Source organism: Rhinoderma darwinii, chromosome 8 (assembly GCF_050947455.1).
Source record: "Rhinoderma darwinii isolate aRhiDar2 chromosome 8, aRhiDar2.hap1, whole genome shotgun sequence".
NCBI classification, from domain to species: domain Eukaryota; kingdom Metazoa; phylum Chordata; class Amphibia; order Anura; family Rhinodermatidae; genus Rhinoderma; species Rhinoderma darwinii.
Genome location: NC_134694.1, coordinates 15,280,348 through 15,293,138, shown reverse-complemented (window position 1 = coordinate 15,293,138; position 12,791 = coordinate 15,280,348). Strand labels below are relative to the sequence as shown.

Below are 12,791 nucleotides of genomic sequence, written 5' to 3'. Positions count from 1 at the left end.
CTGCATCGAAGTCAATAGCCAAACCTGAATTTAACACATGCAGATTCTGCAACAGATTTTAAGCTTACTCCGCAGCAGATAAAATCTGCTGCATATGAACATAGTCTTAGGGTCCTTTTACACGGGTCAATATGGGCCGCGAAAAACAAGCGCCAAACAATGAGACAGCTCGTTGATCAGCGCTCGTTTGCTCTTTTTGCAAGGAGCATGGATTGGTTATGTATGGGGATGAGTGATCGTTACTAAGATCGCTCGTCCCCATTCATTTGCATCATGTTGGCAGCACATCTCCCTGTTTACACAGGGACATGTGCTGCAGACAATGATAATATACAGTGCTGCATAAAAGATGTGGTCAGCCAATGAACTGGCATTTCCCCGTTCATCGGCTGATCGTTGCGCTGTTTACACAGGGCAATGATCGGGAACGAGCCTTCATATGTATGCTCATTTGCCCGATCATTGGCCCATGTGATAGTGTTTAGGTATGTTTTCACAGTTTAACAAAATGTGAGATGATAGAAGGTATTGTTATGGCTATGTTATAATTCATAATCTAGCCTCAAAATATGGTTGCAATCATATAAAGAAATGCAACATTTGGGAACCATTCAATAGAGCGTGAAATACAAAGAGCTCCTAGTCTAGTGTGGCCTTCACATGGAGTGAATAATGAACAAACCCCTCTGGAGACTGCAAAATGGAGCCCAAAGCAGAACTTTTTTTTTTTTTAACGTCTAAACGTGTAATACGCGCGTCGCACGGACCTATGCTAGTCTATGGGGCCGTGCAGACTGTCAGTGATTTTTGCGCAGCGTGAGTCCGCTGCGAAAAACTCACGACAGGTCCCCTATTTCTGCGTTTTTCGCGCTTCACGCACCCATTGAAGTCAATGGGTGCGTGAAAATCACGCATGCCACACGGAGGCACCTCCGTGGGACTCACGTGATTCGCGCAACAGCAGTCAAACTATGAATGTAAACAGAAAAGCACCACGTGCTTTTCTGTTTACAAACATACGGAGTGTCATAATGATGGCGGCTGCGCGAAAAGCACGCAGCCGCGCACCATATGATCATGACACACGGAGCGGTCAAGTGCCTTTTGCGCGCGCAAAACGCACACGCTCGTGTAAATCCTCCCTTAGGCCAAGATCACACAAGCAGTTTTGATGACGTTTTTGGCTTAGTTTTTTGAGCCAAAGCCAGAAGTGGATCCAAAAGGAAGGAAAGGTACAAAGAAAAGACTGATGCATCTCCTTTCTTTTGTGTCCACGCCTGGGTTTGGCTAAAAATAAACTGAGCCAAATCTGCATCAAAATGGTGTGTGTGATCCTGGCCTAATAGCAGTGAGAAACACATGCTCAAAAAGATCACTCCTAGTCAGTAGCATTAAATGATTAACTAGACATGAGAAGACCGACTCCACCTATCATCAACTACTAACATTTTAATAATGCAAAAATATCTATAGCAACATGTATCATACATAAGAAAACAATGTGGCACTTACTGGGGCACCCTGATCCCCCTTAGGCCCAGGAGGTCCCATCAAGTACGGAAATGCAGTAGGGTCGAGCCACAGGTAATCGTGAGTAACGGGTATGCTAGTAATTGAGGAGGTGATGTCATGAAATCCAGATCCTGGTTTTGTGTAAGGTACTGAAGTGGCTGTTGAGTAGACCTTGGGACTCATGGTATGATGCTTTGGAGTCGGAGTGCTAGTTCTTTTCTCCAAGGCTTGCTTTGGGATGGTGGTATTTGTACTCCTGGGATTTCCGGTGCTTTTTTTAACCTGCTTAGATGAGGCAGTTGTTGCCGGAGGCCTGGTAGTTATTTTTTGGTAGGTGGTCTGCTTGGTTATTTTTTCTAATGGCACCTGCTTCTTGCTCTTTGTAGTGTTCTTGCCAAGCGAAGCACTGAGTTTGGTTACCGAGAGCAGAGGCTGTTCGGGTGAAGAAGTAACAGACGTGGATATCCTGAGGGCCACTGTGGCAGTCCTGGTTAAGACGCTTGAAGAAAGTTGAGTGTCAGCTTTAAGAAGGGTTGGAGATGTTGATGGCTGTAAGGCTGGCGTTTTTGTCGTTGACTTCACAGAAGGAATCTTAACTTTGGCATTGGTTGTCAAGTTTGTTTTATTCAACCCTATTTGAGGAGCAATGGTGGAAAGATTACCTACAGATTTTTTTAATACCTCTTGGGCGGGAGGCAAAATGGCTTCTTGGGGTAACAGTGGAATCAGAGGTGGCAGGTTCGGCCGGTAGGTATCCGCTTGCCTGCACTGCTTCTTGAGATATTTACAGTAATTATGAGCTGCCTTGGCGGAAGGATAAATATCAAACTGGCAAATAGCACCTTCAAATTGTATAGTCTGCTGGTTCAGCTTTCCCAGCATAAATACCCCATCAGAATCCAATGTGTCATCTTTCTTTATATGCAGACTGGCATTAACTCTTTGCTTCCCACAAGAAGTATATAGAGTCACCTTTTGGCCTTGAATATCAACGGCCATATTGTGCCACTGGCCATCATGGACATTGTAATCAAAATATACAGATTGCTTGTGACCCACATACACTATAATTTTCCCCGGGATGAACTGCAACCCGAGCTCAAGTTTTTTCTTTTTGCTTCGGACAGCGAATAAAAAGGCATTGTTAATGCGATGTGAGCAGAGGCTCAGCACCAGGGTGAGATTCGTTCCTAAGCTCGGCGGTAGGACGGCGTATATCGGAGCTTCGATATGCGCTCGCTGTGTCAAAATGACACCCGACTTAAATGGTATGACCCCTTCGGGAATTGGGCGGCTGGATGGCTTGCTTCCCATGAGGCCCAACCTCTGAAGAACGTCCACATCTGAAACACAAAAACATAAATATTTTACAATCTTGTGACCACATGCAGAGCAAGCGTAAGAAAACTGGACCATATAACGGATATATAGCCGTCCGGAAGACATACACGCAGTCACACATGCCTATGGTGCATCCTAATGAATGGCTGACAAGCAGCTGCTTCGGTCTCCTAACAAGAACCAGTTCAAGGGTATGGAGAGCCCCAGGCAAACCTTCAGACTTCCGTTTTCCTCTATATTGTGGTCAGGATGCCGGTCACATATCAGGATATAAGAGATAAAAGGAAGGAGTCCAAAATGGAGATGAAAGATTTATTGTAAGCAGCGAGGCTGAGCCTCCTATGATACCGCACCCACTCTATCACTGTACAGCTTGGTGAATGTTATTTTTATTCCATATTTATATCTACATATCTATAAAAATACTACTTATATTTACTACATACCATGTCTGTGCCGCTAGATCTGAAAACAAAAGGTTCACTTTAGGTAAAACTACACGGTTATGCTAGGAATTGCATTATCAGCATTTTCATAAAGGTCTATTGACACTTCTATTGTGAACCTCCTGTATTTTTTACAACAATTTTAGTGCATTCTGCTACACTATTCAGGACATAAAAAAGGGTACCCTGACAGAACCCATTTAAGTCAATGGGGTCCCCTGACAGTACCCATTTAAGTCAATGGTCCGTTAGTGACCATTTGGATCGATCCCTCACTGCGTCATGGCTTTCATTACAGAATCTATGATGCTATTGTGAATCGAGACTAACATAAACCTATTAAGCCTTGTTCACACAGTACAGTTTGCCTGTTTTTTGTTTGTTTTTACAAAACAATAAGTGGATACCAAGCAAAAAAAATGAAGTATAGGGTATATTCACACGGGGCAGATTTTCTGCAGAAAGATGAATGGGAAAGTCGCAGAAATTTCTGCTATAAAATCTTCCGCGTGTGAATTAATCTCTTTTTCGGACTCAATGCTGGCAAAAAAAAAATGCATTCAAGCTACTCGTGGCTGCTCTGCTAGTGCTGTCCGCAGAACACAGACACTGCTTGCATTGCCTATATTCTGTTAATGGAAAGCCCATCAAAATGTGCTAATCTTGACAACGCCTTTGTCATCTCACTTGACAGAATACAGGAGGCAAAAGCAACGTCTGTATTCTGCGGATGGTGTGGAGGGAGCAGTTGTGGGGTGTTGGATGTCCCTGCAGCTGTTGGGACCCATGCACAAGGCCGTAATACAGATCCATGCTATATTGATCCATAAGACTGGGTTCATATGTTGCGTTCTTGTTGCTTTTTGTGTTTTGGTAGATAAACTCCCATGTATCTCAATGGGAGTTCCTCAAGCAAAGCATGCTAAAAACACAACCAAAATGCACCGTGTGTACCCAGCCTTATAAAACAACCGTAAAATGCTCATAAAGTAACTCCGTGAGCACAGGTCAATATCCATAATTCAAGATTTTTGAGGAATATTTATTAACAGGACACATAAACACAGGGTCCTATGGCTGACAAATGGTCTTTATGTTATGAGCGTAACACTAGTTTGTATCCTACTTCTCCAGTATGTCCACAATCCCCCCTTTTCCCAGTCTGGCTCCTTTGTCAGCATTCCCTCCCCTCAGACAGACCGCCAGCTAAGACTTTTTGCGATCACAAGAGAAATGCATTTCTATTCCCCTCTTCGATTTGCCTTCTTTGCGTTCTATGGCCATTAGTGGCTGCCATTTTCTTTCCTACCCTACAGTATTCAAGATCCTGGGAAGAACAACCCAGTGGCTGCGGCAACAGTCGCTTGTGTGGCTTTCATATGGTATTAGCCCACTTCCACCATGTCTATATTACTTCAAAAACCAAAATCATTTACCTTCAGCTGCTCCCTGAGAAATATCCAGGCAACAGGATACATATAAAAGAATCCAAAGAAAGAGCGATCTCCTGAAAGAGAAGGAAAGTGAATTTAGTTTGATGAAAAAGGTAAAAAAATTGTGAAATAAATACAAATGAACAGCAGTATCTCAACATATTTGTCTCTACATAGCGTGTAAATGAGCATCCCACCACTAATACAACAGGATCTATCTTCAGGTTAATCCTAGGTAGAAGGTGAATATAATTCAGTCCGAATTCTGTCTCGTCAGAGGTTCAGGCTGCTGCTGTGTCCCTTTACCATACTTTACACTGTAGCTCTGCTTATGCAAATTGGCGGCTATGTATAGGAACAAGCAGTGTATGGAGAACGTGTTCTATTACAGCCAGGTTGGAGCGATTATGGACTGATTAGAGCTAAATTAGCAGTGAGAAAAATAACCTTATGGGGTAATTGTCACACGCTTGGGGAGACAAAATAAGCCCCAATAAGGGAAATCAACTAGACCTGTCACTAGGTCGTATAAGTTGAACTGGTTAACTGACCTGAATAGCGCTGTCTCCCTGAATACAACACCGTTTAACTTTTTTTTCCTGCCCCCCATTCCAGAGATATGGCCCACTTTTCTGTTAGTTCCCTTGGCTTAGTCGCTGTAGTTAGCCAATGGGGTGGAGCTAGCTTCCCTGCCTCTAATGCTGACCAATCAGCGCAAGGCAGGTTGAAGGTAGTTCACATCCTGTGGGCTAACTACAGCAAATTAGCATAGAGGGAGCCAATACAACAGTGGGCCATATCTCTGAAATGGGGTCCAGGAAAAAAACAAAAAAAAACGGCTGGAATCAGGAAGACAGCGCTATTCAGGTCAGTAAACCAGTTCAACTAATATATGACCAAGTGACAGTATGGTATTATAGTTCAGTGATATGTCATTATGCTTCCACATCGCCAACATGGAAACAATGTGTTGGTGGGGTGTGGGGTCCCTGGGCTCCTAGAGTAGGGGCATGCCTACAAATACAAACATGCACTACTACAAGCACATGACTGGTTCATTCAGGGACACCCTAAATGAGAAAAGTCGTCCCAGTGCAAAATCGATGCCACACTCTACCCTACCTGTCACATGCCATTTTATGTAACGTCTTCCCTACACAAGTATTCATTTCTACAGATAGCGCCATCTACAGGTATTACATTACTGGGCAATTATTGTGACATCGTGGCATAATGCTATTCTTTTATGCAATGCCTTTCACCCCCTCAGGTGCCAGGGCCTAGGTGCAACTTCTTACGAATGATCTTCGCAGCAGCAGAACAAATCTGCACCATGCGATGGCCAGTGTAGGCAATTCTATGTTTGAGGTGTAATCTAAATAGCTTTGGAAATAGCCGATGTAGCTTAAATTGATTTGACCATCAGTAATCTAATAGTGAAGGTCATCATGAACCCGGCTAGACCCACTAAGTTCACAAGCGGTGACACGGAGTCACTGTCACCAACAAGAAAGGTCAGAGAGACTGAGATGTCCATTCTACTAACACAGCTGCTTATAAATACATCATCAGGAGCACAAAGGGAACCCTGGAAAATGATGACAAAATACACCCACCCCGACCAGATCTGTAGAACACAATCCATTGTTCTAGTCACGATGTGAATTTGCCATTTAAACTGCTCAGTTCAAATGGAGATTATTCTGATTTGGGGTCCTTAAAGGGTTATTCCCATCTTAGAAATTTATGGTAAATCCCCAGGATATGCCATAAATGTCTGATAGATGTGGGTCCCAGCTCTATGACCCGCACATATCTCCAGAACCGGGATCACCTGACCCCCGTCCTGTCGGAGGAGCCTAGAGCAGCGACCGAGCGGAGAATGAATGGAGAAGTGAGAGCTCTTTCCATACTGTTCTATTGGCGTCACGAAAACAGCCGAACACGCAGTTATTTCTCCATTCATCCTCCAGCTGGGTGCGGTGGCCGGGTGATGTCCATTCTGGAGATAGGTGCAGGTCCCAGAGCTGTGACCTGAATCTATTAGACATTTATAGCATTCGTGAATATGCTATAACTGTCTAAGGCCTCATGCACACGACCGTGCCCGTAATCACTGCCCGCAGGCCGCATTTTCGGGCCGTTCTCCCATACAAAAAGTGTGGGAGCACAGCCTGTGAAAAACGAAATGTAGGACATGCTCCATAATTCCCGGCACGGTTCTACGACACGGACATCCTTCCGTAGCGATACGGAAAGGTGTCCGCGGTCAATAGAACCGGGCAAGGTCTGTAATTGCGGACCGTATTACGTCCGCAATTAGAGATTTTTTACGGTCGCGTGCATGGGGCCTAAGGCCCCATGCACACCACCGTATTTTCATCTATCACGACATACTGTATGTAGATACGGATCCGTAGGCATCTGTATTTCATCCGTATATACGGACCCGTAAAAAAAAGGGAGGATGCAAATTTTGTCATCAGCATGTTGCATAGCAACGCTTCCGTAAATACGGACGGTATACGGATGCACATCCAGAGTTGTCCGTGTTTAAGGAAGCTCCCATAGGCTTCTGCCGTAATTACTGACAAGAATAGGACAGGTTTTTATAATTTTTTCAGCACGGACACCCATCAGTAAAAACACAGAAAGGTGTCCGTGGCCAATAGAAATGAATGGGTCCGTAATTACGGATGAAAAATAAGGTTGTGTGCATGGGGCCTAATGCGGAAATACCCCTTCAAGGAGAAATTTCAGAAGTCCCTATAGATTGCAGCCATGGATAGAGCACTTCTTACTGATAATAACATACACATGTTCATCTTCACCACAATGTCATGCGCTGTAGCTTGCCACTATACAAGAGGGCCCTTTACAAGAGGAGCACTGCACATGGTCCATGAATAGAATGCCAGAACTACAGTAAAAGGTGACACGGACACCAGTAGAGCAGTAAGAAGTAGAAAGAGGAGGAACAGCCATTCAAACGTATTCATCACTTAAGATCTGTGAAAAGCTTGGGGACGACTCAAAATATATAAAATATATAAATAAGTATAAAAAATGGAATTACAATGGTTCCTATTAGTGGTTATCATCTTCAGACCGACTAAAATACCTAAAAACATGTCTGGGGTTATAACGCTACATACTAGTAGTGGTACAGTGCAAGTACACAATACATATCATATAGGCAGCTGCTATGTGGCTCATGAAAAAGGGTGGCCCTTTTCTATGGGTGGGCTGGGTGACCCGGAACCCGTCTTCTCCTTATCGACAAACACAGAAAAGCTAAAAAGCGTAAAGGAAACAGGCGGAAGGTCATGTCTAAGGATTGGAGGGTGAAATAGGGGCACCAAGTACCAGGCTGTCCTTTCGTGGGATGATAAGGTATTATGGAATAGGGGGTGCATAAGTTACTTGTATACATGAGATCATAGACCCCCACCACATAAGAAACAAATATTTTGAAGAGCAAAATAGAAAAGTGTCTTGGATACGGTTATCAATCTTGCAATTATTTGATGCTTTTGGTGGAAATCACCAGCAACAGTATGCAGGACACATTTAGTTTCATTTTTAAAGAGGTTGTCCTCTTTGAACAGCCTTTATTTTTTTTGCTTGAAGCGTCACCCAACTATAGACTGATCGCAGGGGATCTTAGCGATCAGATGTAACCTGTTGGGTAACCAAGCAGAAAGTTTTAAATTTCCCTGCAGCACCACCACAGGGGAAATGAAATATTGCACGTAGCTCATTAAAATAAATGGGCCTCCCATGTAATGCACAGACATGCAAGGCCCTCCAGAGATAGAGACATTCTCTAGCTAATAGAGGAGGGTCCTGAATGGTGGCCCTCCTCTCTATTAACTCAGCTTTTCCTAATAGGTTATTTCAATATGGATTTTCTAATATGGAGAGCCTTCCGACATACTAAACCAACAAAATAAAGAACACAAACTCTAAGGTCAAAAACTTGATGACAAAGCAAGAAATTCCCATAAACCACAATGAGCAGATCATGTAATGCGTTCATTATTTGGAGGGTTCATTCATAGAACATAGGCAGCAGTTGTGCCAAAAATACTAATACTAAGAAACCTATACAAGTCTGTCTAGGACTGCAATACAGTTACCGGAAACAAGCACTCAAGTTATCATATTGATTTAGCATGAGCAAAAGAGAACCTTTCCCAGAAATAAGAGAACAGAGGATCGCAACATGGATGGAGGATGCTCTGCACGTTCCTGGCAAAGCTCCAAGTGCCAAAACATTGAAACGCACACTTTGGCAGGGAATAACAAGAGAGTGGAAAAACTTAATCCAGCTCGGAGATGCCCGGTCAGTGACTAATGAAGGGTATTAATTGTCTGATGTTAATGGATGGCTTTTTCCAACCATCTGAGAAAAGAGAATTCTCTCTTTCTATGCTGGTTCGGAATACATCATACAATTACACAATGCGTATGTATGTATGTATCTATCTATCATATATATCTATCTCTCATATATATATATATATATATATATATATATATATATATATATATATATATATATATATATATATATCTTGTGTTACAAGGGTGAGTGACATCATTTATCATTACAGTATAGTAGGGTGAAGAATTAGGACGACCATCCACTTAAGACACTACAGATGTTTGTATTATATGGGTACTGATATGATTGATACTATTATTTAGGCACTGGGGATGGTAGTTTTATTTGGCCCCTCTAAAGAACTTATATGTGCAATGTATGTAGGCATGTTTTGGGTACATATGTTTTATGGGCACTGTATGTCGGCAATATTCATTATGAATGATATGGCAAAATGTGGTCAGTAGATGGAACCTATTGTTAGGGAACTATATGGTAGTATTATTTGAGCACGGGATGGCCCTATTATTTGAGCACGGGATGACAATTATTTGAGCACTGGATGGCCCTATTATTTGAGCACTGGATGGCACTATTATTTGAGCCCTGGATGGCCCTATTATTTGAGCCCTGGATGGCACTATTATTTGAGCACTGGATGGCACTATTATTTGAGCACTGGATGGCACTATTATTTGAGCACTGGATGGCACTATTATTTGAGCCATGGATGGCCCTATTATTTGAGCACTGGATGGCACTATTATTTGAGCCCTGGATGGCACAATTATCTGAGCAGTGGCTGGCACAATTATCTGAGCACTGGATGGCACTATTAATTGAGCACTGGATGGCACTATTAATTGAGCACTGGATGGCACTATTAATTGAGCACTGGATGGCACTATTATCTGAGCACTGGATGGCCCTATTATCTGAGCACTGGATGGCACTATTATCTGAGCACTGGATGGCACTATTATCTGAGCACTGGATGGCACTATTGGTTGAGCACTGGATGGCACTATTGGTTGAGCACTGGATGGCACTATTGGTTGAGCACTGGATGGCACTATTGGTTGAGCACTGGATGGCACTATTGGTTGAGCACTGGATGGCACTATTGGTTGAGCACTGGATGGCACTATTGGTTGAGCACTGGATGGCACTATTGGTTGAGCACTGGATGGCACTATAGGTTGAGCACTGGATGGCACTATTGGTTGAGCACTGGATGGCACTATTAGATTTGAGGACTACCTCATCTAGTGATACCTAACTGTCCATGGTCATAAATGTTTGCAGTGGTATGGACAAAACAGTTGCCCAAACAGACGTCAATCTGGTCAAAATCTAATGTCTATGGTCAGCAGGTATTTTGTGCCTACAGATGGCCAAGATATGGTGCTGCTCAAAAAAAAATGCTGCCATGACTACAGAGGGTCTTGCCAATAATAACATATCAGGAATGTCTATTTAAGCAATTCCTTAAACCCTTCATTATGTAGCTTGTTCCTCTGAAGAGGGACCATTCTGACAGGTACTTTCCTTATACCCAATTCCTACTCTTGTGAACTTAGCTTTGTATTAGAACATCTGCTGTCATAGAGACCTAGGACTAACATAAAATGTGTCCATACAATTACCGGATGATAATCACACGAGTGGGATGGAAGTCACACTCATTTTGGCCATGAAAGGTCATAGAGACAGAGGAGCTCAGCTTTACCGGATAGGTTTATGAAGAACGTGGATGAAATGCTCATCTGGTAACACGACTCACAGAAAAAAACTCATTGGGTCCTTTCCTGGTATACACTCATTCTAGTCCCTGCAAAAGCAGTGTGTCATTATAAACTGCCAAAAGGCATCCTGAGCTCGGCCTCAATTTGTTAAATCTCTCCAAGTCCCGGCTGCCAAGAAACCGCGTAAAGTGCTCTGTGATTTACATTTTATCCAAGTGTTGTTTTCACATCAAGGTAAAACATAAACAGTTCCTTTTTAGTCCTTTTCATCTGTGGACTCTTCAATGTGGATGACTGAGTTCAGAGCAACGGGACAGCCCAGGGGTCTTGTTCCTCATTACAGAACTAAAATACCGTGCAGGAAGGACCAGGCTTCAGACAGACACTCAGGGCCATTTGTAAATGAGGCCAACATTCCCGATGGAGCGCATTTAGTGTGTGTGGGATTTTCTAACAGAGAAGCCTATGGAAAATACACATGAAGTTGAATCAGTGTAAACCAAACAAGACACTGGCTACATCCATACAATATTGGTTCCATATTTCAAATGGAAACACTGGAGCGTAGCATGGAAATAGCTGGTGATGTAATAGTCTCATTGGGAACAACAGCTTGTCTAAGTAATACAAATGTTCGGCCCTCGCCCCTCCTTCCTCTTCTAACCCCCAGAGAATTACAGGTACCAGAACAATGAGGCCTGATGACAGAATGCTAATCTAGGCCACATTTATCCTGGATGTACAAACCTAAAAACGGGGCCTACTAAGCAAGGTGTGCCACTTCCCCATCGAACAGAGTTTACCCTAAAAAAAATTCCCTCTCTACTCTCAAATATATTTTTCTTGGAAGTTGAATGACAACCAATATGGCGGCAATTACAGGATATCACCCGTGCAAACCTAGGCAGATTATCTATTCAGGTGGATGACAACCCCTCTTCAGCCATTTTGGGCCATCCTGCACTAGAAAAATGAAAGCCGCCACGGAGAGGGTCTCAGTATGCCTTGCGCATTAAGTGTTCTAGGCCAGCGCAGGATACATGGGCGCCGTAACGTAAGCAGAAACACAATAGTTATTACTGGTGGGCGAAACAAAAGCTGGCAAACAGTAAAGGCAGGTATGTCGCACCCAGGTCTTGAAGCCCGAGGAGGCCAAAAAGTTCCCCCTGCCCCATATGAGAATATCAGTACTTTGAATTGTTAGGGACCCTACTGAAGATTTTGCATTGAAGCCCAAGAGCTTCCAGTTACCCCTTGACGTTCTTGGGGCGGTGTAGGATCCGATGCATAAAAATAAAAAAAATGGAACGGACTCAATTAATCACATCAGACACCTAATATATTCCAATGCTTCGTGTAAATGTTTCTCAAAGTTTGAGAATTATGCAGACTGTATCTATGCCAACGAGTTTGACTAAGGAAATGAAAAAGCAAAATAAGTAATAAAGTAGGATATGCATGTCAACATTATGAGGATGTAACGCTGCAAATATATGTCAATTGTGGTTTCAGGGTACATTAAAAATGAAGTATATACTCTTAAGAGCTTCTATGTGCGGAATTATCAGGCCGCTGACAGACTTATATTCAAGCTTCTGAGATTTCTTTTGCCAGAGGAAAATCTTATATTAGGCAAAAACATATTAAAGTGAAGCTACTGTTATGGTTCCGCCTGAGGTCTTCTCTATAGGCTTACACACAAAGGCTGGATGTGGAGGCCAAGGGCCAAAATACAGGTTAACATCACACCACTGGCAATTAAATGGTTACTAACTTGTAAAATTTTACATTAATCAATAGTAAAAGCGAACAGAAACTTCATTATTACATCTTAGAGAAAAATGCCTCTTTCTCCACTTATCAGTCTGCTTTCCTTCCCTTCTAACTGTTCACTCACTCTAAATTCATCAGTTTACTGAAGGATGAG

General features: G+C 42.9%; 1 protein-coding gene across 3 annotated transcripts in view; it reads right to left on the bottom strand.

Moving 5' to 3' along the window:
* Positions 1-12,791, bottom strand: part of COL27A1 (collagen type XXVII alpha 1 chain) — a 274,259-nt gene that overhangs the window by 244,781 nt on the left and 16,687 nt on the right. For all 3 annotated transcript variants that reach the window (XM_075835266.1, XM_075835267.1, XM_075835265.1), the window contains 2 exons: positions 4,736-4,806; positions 1,513-2,855 (listed from right to left, as the gene is read on the bottom strand). In XM_075835266.1, coding sequence (XP_075691381.1) covers positions 1,513-2,855; positions 4,736-4,806 — 1,414 coding nt within the window. The remainder of the gene's footprint in view (positions 1-1,512; positions 2,856-4,735; positions 4,807-12,791) is intronic.